This window comes from Aspergillus homomorphus (genome assembly GCF_003184865.1).
Source record: "Aspergillus homomorphus CBS 101889 unplaced genomic scaffold BO97scaffold_9, whole genome shotgun sequence".
In the NCBI taxonomy this organism is placed as follows: Eukaryota; Fungi; Ascomycota; class Eurotiomycetes; order Eurotiales; family Aspergillaceae; genus Aspergillus; species Aspergillus homomorphus.
This window is the reverse complement of record NW_020291895.1, coordinates 266,040-280,717: the sequence shown is the minus strand read 5'-3', so window position 1 is coordinate 280,717 and position 14,678 is coordinate 266,040. Positions and strand designations below refer to the sequence as shown.

General features: G+C 51.1%; 5 protein-coding genes across 5 annotated transcripts; 1 reads left to right on the top strand and 4 right to left on the bottom strand.

Annotated features, from left to right (window-relative positions):
• Positions 1–906: 906 nt before the first annotated feature.
• BO97DRAFT_476648 (RNA polymerase III-inhibiting protein MAF1) lies at positions 907–2,733 on the bottom strand. The gene is made up of 2 exons (XM_025700495.1): positions 2,354–2,733; positions 907–2,272 (listed from the first exon to the last, which is right to left on the bottom strand). The coding sequence occupies exons 1-2, from the start codon at positions 2,357–2,359 to the stop codon at positions 1,298–1,300; spliced, it is 981 nt and encodes a 326-aa protein (XP_025553441.1). The 5' UTR covers positions 2,360–2,733; the 3' UTR covers positions 907–1,297.
• A 270-nt stretch (positions 2,734–3,003) lies between these two features.
• BO97DRAFT_404265 (AP-1 complex subunit sigma) lies at positions 3,004–4,280 on the bottom strand. The gene is made up of 5 exons (XM_025694930.1): positions 4,176–4,280; positions 4,084–4,117; positions 3,897–4,014; positions 3,520–3,794; positions 3,004–3,193 (listed from the first exon to the last, which is right to left on the bottom strand). Exons 1-5 carry the CDS (start codon positions 4,184–4,186, stop codon positions 3,161–3,163), a joined length of 471 nt encoding a protein of 156 aa, XP_025553440.1. The 5' UTR covers positions 4,187–4,280; the 3' UTR covers positions 3,004–3,160.
• An 877-nt stretch (positions 4,281–5,157) lies between these two features.
• On the bottom strand, positions 5,158–6,813 carry BO97DRAFT_404263 (MARVEL domain-containing protein). Its single transcript, XM_025694929.1, has 3 exons — positions 6,296–6,813; positions 5,925–6,191; positions 5,158–5,833 (listed from the first exon to the last, which is right to left on the bottom strand). Exons 1-3 carry the CDS (start codon positions 6,335–6,337, stop codon positions 5,615–5,617), a joined length of 528 nt encoding a protein of 175 aa, XP_025553439.1. The 5' UTR covers positions 6,338–6,813; the 3' UTR covers positions 5,158–5,614.
• A 2,041-nt stretch (positions 6,814–8,854) lies between these two features.
• On the top strand, positions 8,855–9,379 carry BO97DRAFT_340579 (uncharacterized protein; the record flags this gene model as incomplete). Its single annotated transcript, XM_025691604.1, has 1 exon — positions 8,855–9,379. One exon carries the CDS (start codon positions 8,855–8,857, stop codon positions 9,377–9,379), a length of 525 nt encoding a protein of 174 aa, XP_025553438.1.
• Positions 9,380–9,828: 449 nt separating this feature from the next.
• On the bottom strand, positions 9,829–11,207 carry BO97DRAFT_282124 (uncharacterized protein). The gene is made up of 2 exons (XM_025691077.1): positions 10,497–11,207; positions 9,829–10,435 (listed from the first exon to the last, which is right to left on the bottom strand). Exons 1-2 carry the CDS (start codon positions 11,056–11,058, stop codon positions 10,179–10,181), a joined length of 819 nt encoding a protein of 272 aa, XP_025553437.1. The 5' UTR covers positions 11,059–11,207; the 3' UTR covers positions 9,829–10,178.
• Positions 11,208–14,678: the final 3,471 nt, after the last annotated feature.

The following is a 14,678-nucleotide window of genomic DNA, read 5'->3' as shown; positions in this document are numbered from 1 at the left end:
GCATCTGCGATCTACTTCATAGATCTGCCGCTGAAACTATGAGTATAACGCTTTGAATCAACTTAATGTGAGCAGATTATGCTATGTCGAACAGTCGCTGCCTATCAGTATTTATCAAAGCACATTCAAAACTCACACTAGTAATCAAAGCCAGGCTACAACTCAAATCATTAGTCGGACTGACACTCCAATGCCAGCCCGTGGCGCCAGAATCCGATAGGCATCTAATCAATATCACGCCTACTCACCAACGCTATCTACTAATATCCTCGAGATAATCAACCTACCAATATCAATTTGAACTAGTCAAAGCAAAATAAGCATTTCTTATTTAGCCCTATTGTATACACCTCTGATTGCAAACATATACCTTGCTTGCTAGAAATGAAGATTCCAGCCCGTATCCGTCCAGTCACACTCAAGGAAGTACTAGTATACTATACTTCCTCCAATATCATGTTACGCCAACAGTCAAGGAGTTGAATAACTCTGAGCTACGTTTTTCTTTTTTTCATCTCCATAGGCTCCAGCTCAGTGAACACTCAAAAGGATGGACTCATCAGCGTTGGTCTCTCTGAATCAGTTCCCGTATTCAGAAACGTCCGCTCAGGCCACGCACTTGTGCTCAACTCCACGCTCCGGGAAAATAGGCTCAAAAGCAGCGCTGAGTTTGGGGAGGGGCACTTGATACTCATAATCCATTCTATTCAAGCAAATTAGTATTGTTTGCGTTATCTTGATGAACTGGATTGGTATAAACCATTCTTTATATAGCCAGAGTTTTGTCCGCATCTACTAGCAACGGGGTAGTAGGTCAAGGGCTTAGGGAATGGACATACGAGCCGAAGCTGTTCCACATCTATTTAAGGCAGTCAACAACCTGGGAGGAACTAGAGCAGCCTGCACGGGGCGTTTCAGCTGCAGCAGATCAACGCAAGTCAATTTGAATTAAGTACACGAAGTGAACATTAGGACCATAGGAACGCCTGCGTGGAGCCTGCCCTTCGCGCCGCGCCGGGCCACGCAGTGCTTGATCGAGATCATCATCATAACGGCCGTTCGCAAGATATTAGGGGCCAGATCCGTTCCTTCGCCAGTTATAACGCCCCTAGCCTATGTAAATGCAGGTTGAATGCAGTGACAAAACAAACGCCGCGAGACAAAAAAGCAGACTAAGGGAATTGCCCGAATGTGGGTGGGAGAGAATTGAACGACAAGCCAAAGATGATCAAGGTTGAAAAGTCAGAAGCAGCGCAAAAGGCCCGCGGAGGGCACGGTCAAAATCAGCAGAACGGATTCAGACTTCCATCGAGTCGGCGATCTCCTCACTCATCGCCCGGACAGTCCCCTTACTGCCAGATCGGGATCGGAACTCTTCGTCACTGAGGACATATGGGTCGTACTCGTCTCCGGCATGATGAGGCTTCGAATGGTCCTCCTCGTCACTTTCACTTTCGAGCTCAACGCCTTCGCCCAGCCAATAGCGAGCCCGCTTGCTAGAGCTGAGTTCTGGGGTCAAGTATCCGTCGTCATAGGTGCGCTTCGTCGTAGGCGTAGCCACGCCCTCACTGGGTGTGTGACTCAGGATAGGGATGGCTCGGAGATAAAGATAACAGACCCGCTTGCGTAGCCGGTTGAAGAAGAAATAGTGGAGACTCCAAATCGCTCCGTCATCGGCATCCGACGGATCCTCCTCCGGCGAGTAGGAATACAACGAGCACTCTTTCAACGACATATGCTCGTTAATGATCCCCCACATTCTTGGCCCCCATGTAGCAGATGCGCCCGCGTTGTAGGATCCGGATACGGTTACTGGCGATGGGGGCGTCAGGTCAATGGCTTCGCGCGGCCGCAGGTTGAACAGTGTGGAGTCGATCGTGTTCATGACCCTCTTGAGATTGCGCTCGCGATGAAAATCAGACGGGCGCAGAACGTGTGAGAAGTCGTAGTCGGGGTGGCTGGCATTCAATGTTGCGATCAAGTATGCAAAGGTCCGACGACTTGAGTGTTCGCTCAGAGGGCCAAAGGGACTGGAGCGGGACAGGTTGAGCGACGCGGCCGCGTCGGATGCATTGGGCGGTGACAACGACGCCGACAGGCGAAGAACCGATTCATATTGGGCTTCCAGGGATTGTTCAATATTCTTGTATAACTTTCGATCGGCTCGGGCTGCCTTTGTGGTATACAGGTCACAGCCACCAACAATATGGCAATCGGCGGTGTCGAAATTCAGCGAACTCGTCACGTCCTCAAACTCGGGCAAAGGAAGGAACTATTCATGGAACAAGTCCGGTTAGCGCAAAATATTCATCTGCGAGCGTGTTGCATGACACGGCAGGCACCACTGTCGTACCTTCATCTGGGGCCAGATATGCGGTGAGCGGATGACGTAGATAAGGCTCGCGCTGGGAGGTGAAGGGGTGGGAAGAAAGATAACAGAATATCAATGCAGTCGAAGCGGAAACGCTGCGACAGTAGTAATAAGGAGAATTCCTGAGCAATCTGGGATCAGAAATGCGTTGTTTGGCGGATTCTTTGTCTCCTGAGACGTCGTCACGCAAGCAGCGATAAGCGCAGTGAGCTGGCAGGTGGAACCCAGGCTACGCTGGCAAGGTGTGAAGCGGAAAATCGGGCGATTAATAGGCTGGAGTTGTAGGCCAAATTGGCATAACAGTAGAGGAGAGATGAATAGGGAAGAAATAGAGGAAATGGGAGATGGGAAGTGTCGCAACGATACGGGCATGGGGGGGATGGCCTGGCCGGGGTGTCGCGTTGTTCCCCGGAGGGGGGAAGGACCCGGTCACGTGGAGTCGGCGGTGCGGCCAGTGATATCACGCTCTTCCCTCACGGGTCTTGCGGCTGAACCACGGATTGCCTCAGACTGGTCAGACCGGATTTGACTGAACTTGACTGACTTTCCAGTCATCATTTCAGATCAGTCCTTCCTGGGTAAGGTGGCCGATCACTTCCTTGGTTTCCTGAAGAAGAGCAGGTAGTGTCAATGGGTGTTATTAAATTAGTAGAGAAAAACACGGTCGCGACAGTAGAACACAACGCCTATAGTACGTCCAACGCCAACAGCACTGGCCCCCGGGGCCCAGAAAATCATGATTATCCCAAACAAGAGAAACACAGAAACGCTTGACTGCCGGAGAAGCTTCTACATGATCTTCGTAACCACATCTTCCTCGACCTGAGGGGGCGCATTAGCATGCATAAGAGATAGTGTATAGTGTAGCGAAAACAAGGGGCAATTTGTGAGGACATTGCGAGGGAGGTATGGATGGATGCGGCGGGCATTGGCGACCGGAGTGGTGGTGTTGTCTCCTGGCTTTGGCGAAAAGGGGCACGAGGGGAGCCGGAAACAAGATGAAGAGGAACCAGACTGCAAAGCGAGCTTCATGCAACTGGCTTAAGAGACTGTGATCTCTTCGGGCTTCACATCTCCATTTCTACCCTCCGCCCGTTTGAGAAAGAAGGGGGGCAATGGCACAAACAAAGTCACAAGCATCAACGTACCTCCATGTCCTCCAGACTGTCTTGTTGACTGATACACCGGAGCACATTCTTCTTGCTACTCTCCTGCATTTCTCCTGCTAGCAACAGCTCATCCAGGATGAAGTATGCCTTCTGAAAGTTGAAGATGATGTCCAGTTCACACACATTGCCGTAGTACTTGTCCATCTGCTCGACGTAGCGATGCACGACCTCGAGGGTGATCAACTCGTTATCGGTAGATGCGCAACCGGCGATGAAGAAGAGGGAGGCATAGCGACGGTAGACGACCTTGGTGTCTAGCGAGAGGCGAAATCCCAGTCAGATACGGAGCTGCGGGGTGCGTGTGGCTGGGAAAGGAGGCGGGGAGGGGGGGGACCTGGATGTCGATGACGACAAACCTTTGTACTCAAGAAAATTGCACATGCGGGTGCGACGCGACAGAACCAGCTGGGTCACATCCTTGATGATTTTGGCCTTCTCCCTGGGGGAGAGAGTGGTGAACCATTTGGCAAGGCGCTGGGGAGGAAATTTGTTTCGATTAGTTCCGCGATTCCAGCCAGGTCAAAAGTTGGGTGGGCCACGAACCACTTTGCCTTGCCGCGACAAGAGGATCAGGTAGCTGGGGGGAACATGTTAGCGGCTTTTCCCAAAGGGAGGCGACTGTGGATCAATCTCACTGGATTGCCATTGTGCGGGTGGACTGAGGGTTGCAGGTGGGAAGAGATATGGAAAGACGAGGGGAGAGGGGGAAAGAGAGGAGATGAGATCGAGGTGTGAAAGGCCACGAGGTGGTGGGCGGAAGAGGGAGATTCGGCCGCCTCTGGAGAAATTCTTTGCACGGGCCGCACCGGTGCCCCGCCGTTGCTTGCTTGCCCTCATTGTTGTTCCTACTAGACAGTAGATATAGCGTTTATAGCTGTCTATTTACAAGTGCAATACATATATACCATTGACTCGATCAACTGAGCCAGTGTGGTGATGGTAGCGCGTGCAACAATTCGTCTCAAACTAGCTCGAGTTCACCCGCGATCATGGAGCTCTCTCTCCCTAGTTGACATCTACCCACCAGAGCTCATGTCAACGGAAGGTGAAACTCCAGGCAATATGGCACTGAGATAATTGATAGGGTCATAATGCATTTGTTCTCCGTGAAGTAGGACAGTTTGGGTTTGCACCCCAAGAAGCTCAAAGCCTCTTCGACACGAACCCGCCCCGACAACAAATCCTCTACCTGTATCCAGATACACACACTCAGCACAAGCGCAATGTCCATCAGGTATGAAAATGCCCTACTAGCTAGTGTGTCACAGCAAGATCCAGACTCGCCATTATCTGGGCTTTTCCTTTTAGCCGTCAGCTCACTGCCAGCTATCTCGAATTACGAACAAACTGGGACGATAGCCGCAGCAACAGCAAACCAATACTTTACGACCCCGATACTCAAGCATATAGTATTTAGCTTTCATTTTGAGCAATACTTATGGCTTGATCAATCATAAGTTTAAAAAGGAATGTTTTACAAAATTAAAAGGATATTTCAGAATCAGGGCTCACAGGCAGGACCATTCTCCAATCCTCAACTGGGAATGAATATCCACAACAAAAAGATTGCTACAGGGCTTTGGCCCTTGTCCGCAACATAGGAAACATAGAGCGATATGAAAACAGCGATTAGATCCAATATTACAAACTATCAGTTCAATAGTAAAACAGATAGACACAAAAGAAAGAAAAAGGGCAGAACTATAAACTCCACACCAACCCATCCATTATTGCCCCCCGTCCTGTCCAAAATATCCACACCCATACACAAACCCCAGACCCAATATTACCAGTCGAGATTCGACTTATTTATACCTTACTATCACCATATCACCCCTATAGAACATGTACCGGAGACTGCTCCGACCGTCATTCTCCAACGTAGCGTCATGGTCCAAAATTGCGTTCCCTAAGTTTTCATTTCCTTGAGAGTCGTAAGTCATTTTCTCTTCTTTGCCGTTCAGCTTAGTTCCTTTGCATTACTTCCGAAGTCCGCATGTTCAAAGGTCTTTGCGCCTGCGGAGACACTGAGTAGGTAGTGTGACTCCTCAGTGCCTGTCATTCAAGGCACATTTTAGACCTGCGACATGGCAGCGGGGCGAGCGCCACGAGCAGGACCAGTGCGGCCTCGGAGATTAACGCCCGCGGAGCGCGAACCCATGATCGAGAAAACCATCGAGACGGTATACCCGACCCAGGCGAACCAGAGGAATGCGGTAGAAGCCTGGGCCTCACGGCAGCGCTTTGTGCGGTTGTTGGAACCGTTGGTGATCTCGTTGTTGAGAGTGTAGCTCTGCGAAGTGGATTGTTAGCATATATTCCAAGCTGCACCGGCCCTGGAGGCATCCTCTATGGAGATTTCTCTCCGATCATCGGGTACGTACGTCGTTGCTGCAGCTGTGGCATTCCAGCCTGGCGGCCAGAGCAATACCAGCAGTCAAGAAGAAGATCGCGTTGAGAGTATCGACAACGATCAGGAAAATAGGGTGGATGGCCCAGTCTGGGTTAAGCGATGCGGGGATAGTGTAGAAGAGAGTGAACATCGAGAAAGCCGAAACGAACATGGCATAGTTGACGGTTGCAGGGTTGCCGGCAAATGCCTCGGCGATCATGTTACCGATCAATGCCATGATCAGAAGAGTCCAAAGGAACTATATTCCAGCATCTCACTGTTAGTCACGCCGCAGTCTATTCTTCGCGCGAAAACAGAGATCTGATAGCGACGATGCTGCTATCTGTGGAGTATGCTACATACCTCCCAGAGCCTGAGGCCGAGAAGGATAGCCTTGCCGACCATTTTGATAGCTTGGGCTGAAAAGGTATATGAAAATTGCTGTATAGATCCTCTTCGGTCGATTTCGATCGGCTGGGGTTTCTGAAAATGAGACTGCGATAAGGATGCCCAGGGCAACTGTTTCCTTGAGCTTCGAGAAGGGTGTCGATCGTGTTTCAGCGGACTTCTGATCCGTCTAATAAAGCTAGGGGTGGATCTCAGATGGTCGGAGGGGATAGTTTCTTAAGTGCGGAATGCTCGGGAGGGCCGATGATGACGATATGCTGCGGGCAGAGGGTTTTCTACGTCATGCGCCAGCGGGGATCATGAAATCACCACCACACCTTCGGTCGATCGCTTATTCAACCACTTGTAGAGTAGTATCGCTGAAGAGAAGAGAAAGTTTTATACTCAACATCAAAAAGAGTCAGTGAGCTCCCGAGATACACCTATATACCCAAAGGATGGATGACAGATTGACTGTATGACCTTTCGACCGCAGTCGGGCGCTTCTGCAGCTGTATAATTAGCTCTCCCTGCGTTTTCTATGGCCAGGGCTCACTTACCATTCGACACACCACAGCGAACCCAACAGCAGCTCTCATGCAATCATATGTTCCGCCCTCATCCGACATGAAACGCTGATGCCGTCATACATGACGGAGATCAACTACACACATACAGTCGGCTATGATTCGAGCCTCTCATGAGCTTCTGGTCTCGCCAGTGGAACTGCAAAAGTTTAAATATTGCAGTAGTGTCCCAGATATAGACTGGTCAACGAATGGCCTTCCCATCCCATTAGACCTTCTTTGAGAACTTCTAGGCCATGAGTGACGCATGCAGTAGGTGGATGATCGTTCCAGTTCTCCTGGTCAATGACCCGTAATTCCCGAACTATACCGGGAGCTCTACTTAAGCTCTGTGGACGACCAGAGGCCGTGTAATAGAGGCCATGTAGCATGAGCTACAGCCCTCTGGAATCTTGGGATTTTCCGAGTAGTTGCCCTATGAAAGCAAGAGCAGTAAGCGCATAGTATCGGGTGTCCACAGCTATGATCCTGGAGGTCCAGCCCGATCTGGAACCCATTCACGACTGCCAGTGCCGAGTGTTCTGATCGGCTCGAGTCCCGCGGGATTGTGTAGTCACAGATAGCATAAGCACTAATAATCTCGCGGTTCTTTGCCTGTGTAGATATTAGTCCCTAATCTTGAGCCAGTAGCATCGGCCAAACCGTGTCGCGCTGCTATCACTGGTTCCGTGCATCAAGCTGTCAAGGAAGTCACTGATCACATTGATCGCATGCGACTGGCCAAAGCATAGCGTAGGTAGAGAGCAGTTGCGACTGATATTTATCACAACTTGTACTCAAGACAAATGTGCTATAGTGAGTCGTAGCTGCACCTGTTGCGCATGTATATCGTGTATGTACGGCAATCGCAGAGGAACATTGATAGCCTAACTGGCACCGTGGAACATAATGCACGCATTCGAATTGAAGCGCAGAAACTAAGATCTCAATAAAAAGAGCGACCTCAAATGTAACCCAATCGACAATCCTAGTCCAAAGGTCATGACCATATGTATATTCTTCCGCAATTCTGCAGGAACGATAGGGAGAGACTACAAGCTTGGCAAGATCGACGGCGTTGACTTAGTAGAAACCGCCCTCGCCCCGCAAGGCTTGAGCGCCTGGGCCATCTTGGCCAATTTGCAACCATCCACGTGGGGAGACTACTAGTAGTTGCTGCTTGTTATTTAGACGCTAGCTCGACAACTTCAGCTTCAGCAATGAGCAGGAGCCCACAATTGAGGCTCACTCAGATACGTGTAACATGAAAGGAAAATCATTACAGCCATTGGCACTATGCATTCCTGCATCCGCCAACTCATGAAGCTCTCGCCCATGAATACTCACACGAAGCGCAAGCGCAACAACATGCGGCGACACTCGCGAAGATAACCACAGAGCATAGCAGAAACAATGCCAACCGACTCATCCGTAGAATCACACCACCACCGAGTCACCGACAACATCAACCTAGGTAATCCGACCCGAGTCCCCAAAGCCTAGGCACCACGCCCCGAACTGCCGCCCAGCCCAGCCGAAGGAACCCATCGACCCCCACCACCAACGTCGTCAACAATATACCATCCCGCTTTAAAGACGTGCAAACAGCCCTATATCCAGCGGGTCGGTGACATCACTTTCTACGTCGACCCGAACATCGAAGCCGACAACTGCCCCAAACCCAAGTGAAAGTAATGGAAGGGGCAGAGAAACAATCGAATATTCGATTCGCATACGACCGACGGTCGACTGAACCACCAGTAGATGTATAAATACGAAGCATAATCCATGCCCTCCTGAATACAATATCATACCTCTATCAAGACCCCATTTCTCCTCGAAACACACACAACAAACAAGAAGCACACACTCAAACACGACACCACCATCACCACCACCCAACAGTGACCTCCAAGAACATCCACTTCCCCGAAAGAAAAAACCCCAAAAAGAAACCGAACCATCAAAAATGCCCGCCCTCCCACCCAACCCAGAAACAACCACCGCCTTCGAAACCGACCTCCTCAACCGCCACCTCATCTACGACTACGCAGCGCAAGACGAGCACGGCCAGCCGCAGAAATGGCGCTACGAGATGTGGTTCTACAACGCCGACCGCATCGTCTACGCCATCCACGGCGGGCCGATGGCGGGCCGCCGGAACTTCCAGGCGGCCACGTACCAATGCATCCGGCCGGGCGAGCTGTGGCAGTGCAACTGGCTCGAGGAGACGGGGACCATCTGCTCGCTCGTGTATGATATCAAGCAACAGAAAATCACGACGTTGTTGGGGTTCTCGAAGGGTCACTGGGAGCAGAACGTCGAGGCCAGGGGCGACAAGCGCAATCCCGCGGATCTGGAGCGCTGGCGGCGGTTGGCGCGTGTCGGGTCGCAGGTTGATAGGGTTTTGTTGAGTGAGCAGGCGGAGATTGTGCAGGATTTTCGCGGGGCTGGCGATTTGGAGGGGATTGAGATGGGGTGGGAGACGCTTTAATGAATCGATTGGGGTTGGTTGGTAAGGGGAGTGGGGCTGGGTTGGGTGTATTTGATCAGGAGAGCTAGGTTCAGCTGGGATGGCTGGCGGTGGGATCATGGAGGTTACTCGGATGTTTCAAGCTGGATACTGGGATGTTGCGTGATAATATGTGTATTGAGTTTGGATATATCTAATGAATCATGTTGGCAATGATAATTATAACCACGCATCCTGACCAGCTTCGCTATATCCGGCTGAAAATGCTAGCCGGCACAAATCTCCTGCCTGGGCAGGCTGGCAGATACCATCTAGGTCTTAGCATTTGAACACCTAGGAGCATGAAGCAAATTCGCAACACCCTCGGTTGTTGTGATTTGGAGTATTCGCTTTGACTAATGAGATTGGCCGCCGCAAATGCATGTTGATGCCGGGTGATCTTCGTTGATGTACTCCTTAGAACCTCGGGACGGGCAGCCTATCGGCTTTGCCCGACGATCATTTCGATGGCGCAGTCCTTCCCGCCGGGTACTATTCGTCGATCACATCTGGTGTGGACTTCGAATGTGACCCAATGTGCTGCTAATGCAAGGTATGGTCGCGGGCTTCAATCATGCCAGGTAACCAGGTGTAAAGACCGCAACGAGGATTCCAGAGCAATTGCACTCGCAGGAAGCGAGGAAGCTGTGCGCAGCCATTCGTTGCCATGAGCAACCGTCGATTACGATCGGGAATAGCCGGCCACGGCGATGATGTGTCTATGCACTGATGTCTCAGCGCAGTCATATGAACAGAACTGAGAGACCACGTCCATATCGAATCATGAACCGCCACCTGACGACGATGAGCTCCCCGAGGAAGGCGCTTGGGTGCAAACCAGCTCCACTTGCACATCACCTGTCTGCTGAGGTAGTAGTCCGTCGTAAGCAGGCGCACGACTGATAATTGCGACTGCGACCTGCGCAGCTTGCTCGTGGGCCGGCATATTGTCGAGGAACCATGTCCTCCACGGGTTATTACTTGACCCGGCTGTTTGAAACTTCGCAGTTTGATCGGGCCCAGTTTCTTGGACAAATGCTACAATTGGGGTTAGTGACTGATATATGTAGATCGGGGGTAGAGCTCGGGCATAACGTACCCATAGTAGGTATGCCTCCAACATCGAACAGTTGCGGGAAACAGCTCGTGAGGTGGGGCTTCTTCAAGAGCATTTGACTCAGGACTGTTTGGAGTGGAAATGTATAGTATTCTCCACTGCTCGTGAGCCCGTAGAGCGCGTCGGCTAATAAAGCCTTGAGGTCGGTAGAACACTGCGGGCCCCAAACGCCATCGCAGCCGTTGTTGGAACCTGAAGGCGTGCCGGTCAAGTTGCCCACCCGCAAGCCAATTTCGGTAGTGTGGTTCCCCATGATGATGGACTTGTTGATCTTGCCTCCATAGCTAAGCCAGTAGCTAACCTTCGTCATGGGCTGCTGGCCCTTGCCTCGAGAATTGGCGTCGAATCCATAGTATAGGTTGAGGTTGTCGGTGAAGAGCGGAGGGAATTGAAAAGAAACAGCGGTTTGGGCTAGGGCATCCACACAGTTACCGCTCCAGAAAGAGCAGAACTGAGAAGTCCCAGGGGTGATGATGGCCGCCAAAACTATCCAGATGGTCAGGCAGGGTCGTAGCAGAGACCCGATTCCACCAAGGACTGCCATTTGATCTCGTCGACGGTCGGACAACGTCCTCGCTGAAAGAGGTGGCCTAACTACGTCACAAGATCAAGCAGACGATAATTCGAGCAGAGGCGGAAAAGGAGACAAGCATGCTCGTTTCCAGGTTGGTCGCCAGTTGCGATGAGACTGAGGTCGAGGAGACACGCGACAAGTCCGAGGTAAGGCGCCTCTACAGCATACCAGAGCCAACGCTCGATGGGTCCAAAGAAGGTGCCGAACACAATACACGGATCAGCAATAAAGTCGTCGAGTCAGGTGCTCTCGAATTAGACCCCTTTAGATGCCTTTTCGGTGTCCAAGTCTTGGTGAGATCTTCCGAAGCCGATATTGCAACCCAAAAACAAAGCCGACCGTGGGAGTTCTTGTTGCGCAAGTCGCGGGAGAAGGAATCGGGTCGAGCGAAGATTGGCCAAGCGACTCGGGCTGGATTAATGGATGGGCGGAATGAGAGAACTGAGTCAGCTTGGTTGGCCGGCCAAAAGCACTGAACCCTGGCGTCAAGACCTGCGTTAATCCGAGGAAGGAGGTGAGGAGGACTAGGTAGTTAAGGAGAGGAGACGGGGTGTGGTCCGTCGCAGGGAGGGGGGTGGGTGAGGGATGATGTTGAAAGGTCAAGGTGGCAGAGGAGAGAAAAGATGAGGAGAACCAACGGAAGTCAGTAGTATTATTAGGTATTAGTAGTAAGTAGTGGTGGTAGTTCTCAGTAAGTAGTAATGAACAATCAGGGTGTGACGGTATAAGCGGAGGTAGGGTCCGTGGTGAAGGATAATGGATAATTAACTATTCTTTCTCTCTCTCTTTGTTTGTCCACCACCCACCTACTTTACCTACAGTAAAGGAGAGTCCTTCTCCTTCTTCCCTTAGACTTGCTAGACCTGCTAGACTAGACTGTTAAGGTGTCTTTGCCCGTGAAACAAGGCGTGTGGGACCCTCCTTCAACAACCTCCCGAATTGGCCTCCAGGTGCCTGGCTTTCCGGTTGCTCCCTGACCTTTGGAAGGCATTCTTGGCCGTGATGGAGTGGAGTAAGATTGGAGACAACGAAGACACTAAGTGGTCAAGCCCCCGCATAACTGCCCCCAAAGCAGTAATTCCGTAGGGTCATCCCGCCCAGGGTCACAACCGATGGCCAGTCACCGGGTGCAAATGGCCACATTTCTCGGCTCTGGCGCCGCTCCTCAGGGTGTCCCTCAGGGGCCAATGAGTTGCCTTATCTCCAGCCACCACTGCAACAAGAGCTCCGAGCTAGTAAAACTCTTTGTGCAACGGAGTATCTAATTGTGTTGGTCGAGGACTCTAGTCTACTACTGGACGCCATAGTTCCCCTTCCATTCTGCTGCGGACTTGACACTAATTTCCAATCATTAAATGGCATATTCATGTCATGACATGATTCTTTTCGATCTCAAATCGATCTCAGGAGACGAGATGTGTGCTGGCACTCCCTATTGTATCCGCAATAGGAAAGGTAGGATTGCCTGAATCCGGAACTGGTCTGATACCCAAGCAGTTGCGGAATGCCGTAATTATGCCACGGCGATGATACAACCATCATTTTTCGGTTTCAGGGTCTCACGGCCTTAGTCTATTCTTGTCGCGCAGGATGATTGTTCCTTACTGTTTTGGTCCAGTACCCTGCCATACCTAGCGGCCGCCCACCGGTTTAGACTAGAGTCATTTGTCATTGTCACATTTGATGATTTGATGGTCGGTGGTGGGAACTAGTGCGAAAGCATCCAAGTCGGTTTCCTAGACTCCCTAACGCTCGGTACCACCAAACGACCTCCAGTCACCAGTCTGACCCAGGCCGGTGGTGTTGATTTCTATCAACCTTATACCGGACACGGTTTCAGTGATCAAGCATCTTTGGGACAGACACATTCCACATGTTGTCAGCTCAGTCGAACTCATACTCGTACTTGATCTCTACTTCGGTTGATCATTGGGCTACCCTCCTTTCCCCGTATTCATACCCTTGGAACTTGACTACCGTAGTTAGCCCGTTAACCAGAGTCTTCCGGGATATTACCATGAGACAAGTAAGTCCACAGGCTAGTACCCCGAGGCTAGTCAGTATGGCATGTCTGCGGGAATTAATCTCACAATCATTATACACCAAACAGAGGACAGATCGTGAGTCGTATCGGAGCCCTGAACGCATAGCTGAGACGTTTAGGCTGTGGTGACCAACAGAATGACACGCCGTTTTCTATTGGATCATCATGACTACACATCTCCAACTGCTCGGATCTGAATGTAAATCATCGACCATCGCTCCTCGGAACGCAATAGGATGGGATTTGGGTCGGGCCTGTCAAGGAACACGGTTCTCTCGGAAGCGAGCGAGTATCGCGTGGGTCCCTTCTGGTCGGTGTTCATTCAAGGTTTCCATTACATGATTTGATTGATGTCTGCGCCCGGCAGTTCGGTATTCCTTGTCAAGTAGTTCCATGTGGAAGTTGAGCGCGTTCCTCTCTTGCACAGTCTATCAGAAATCTCCCAGCAGGTATGATGATGATGATAAGTGCTACAGTCTTGTTTAGTCTGTCTGAGAAAGGGATAGCAGATAATATCCCCTCGGAGGTCGGTCCCTCAGGTACTCAGGGTCTTGCAAGATGGGTGTCGGAATCAGGAACCCAAAATGGATTTGATCTCCTTTGGTTCGTGCTATGGAGCTCGACAGCGCGAATGTTGTCGTCTTTGGCTCCAGTCCATGCCAGATGAAGCCCTGAAGGCAGGCCCAACGCAACGCTGCTAGTGCTGCTAGCGGCCTGGCGCTCCTCTCGCTAGTGCTGAAAATGTCATAATATGGCTTGCCAGGCTAAACATAGCGTTGTTGCCACCTGTAAACCTACCGATGGAGATTCGTGTTGACCCAAGACAGCAGCAGGCTTGCTTGCCGCATTCAGCACATCGTGTGTAGAATTCTTTATAGCTTACCTATCAGTCTCAATCAGCTTGTCCGCCACAGCTGTTGCGTGCACCAATGTCGTAGTTCGAGGGAAGGAGCGAGGCGTTCCAGAAAACGACCTATCTCAAACCCTGAAAGCTTGGCGGTTGTGGGTGAAGAAATTTCCGCCGCTCTCTTAGTGCCTCCCTTGTTCATGATGGTGATAACGAGTGGTCCCTTCGGCGTCACTGGCAACGGCGACTTACAGAAACGAGTAAGAGGGATTTGAACCTTCTCCGATCGTCCGCCGAGGCTATCTACCGCCTGCCTCCTTTCTAAGAGGTTGTTGAACAGCCATGCTGCGATATGACGTCTACTAAGCTCCGTCTTCTAAGCAGCACTGCGATGAGTCCCACAGGCTTTCACGCGATGACCCTCTGTGCATGACTGTGTAATCCACTGCCTGATCCTGGAGAAGTCGAAACAAGAGAGAGGGAAGGGGAAGAAAAACCTGATCGGTGATCGGGGGGTTGTCATGAGAAATACGCAATTATACCACATGCGCCTATCTTGTCACCCCGGTGGACAGGACATCCCATCCCGACTCGCTAAAGAGAAAGAAAAAGTATCCCGTTCTCTCGGCGGGGAGTTTAGCTACTTCGTTGACTGCGAGCCTATGAGGTCATTTTTTGGATCATCTGATATCCGGTGCG

Bases quoted from the DNA above. Each gene is read 5' to 3' on its own strand.
- BO97DRAFT_404265 (XM_025694930.1), bottom strand. The intron at 4,015-4,083 runs GTTCGTGGCCCA...TTTCCTCCCCAG, and splicing joins TGTCGCGGCAAGGCAAAGTG to CGCCTTGCCAAATGGTTCAC. The intron at 3,194-3,519 runs GTACGTTGATGC...GCGCCCCCTCAG, and splicing joins ACAGTCTGGAGGACATGGAG to GTCGAGGAAGATGTGGTTAC.
- BO97DRAFT_404263 (XM_025694929.1), bottom strand. From the start codon at position 6,337: ATGGTCGGCAAGGCTATCCTTCTCGGCCTCAGGCTCTGGGAG. The intron at 6,192-6,295 runs GTATGTAGCATA...GCTGGAATATAG, and splicing joins TCGGCCTCAGGCTCTGGGAG to TTCCTTTGGACTCTTCTGAT. The intron at 5,834-5,924 runs GTACGTACCCGA...TCCACTTCGCAG, and splicing joins GCCACAGCTGCAGCAACGAC to AGCTACACTCTCAACAACGA.
- BO97DRAFT_282124 (XM_025691077.1), bottom strand. From the start codon at position 11,058: ATGGCAGTCCTTGGTGGAATCGGGTCTCTGCTACGACCCTGCCTGACC. The intron at 10,436-10,496 runs GTACGTTATGCC...CCCCAATTGTAG, and splicing joins TGGAGGCATACCTACTATGG to CATTTGTCCAAGAAACTGGG.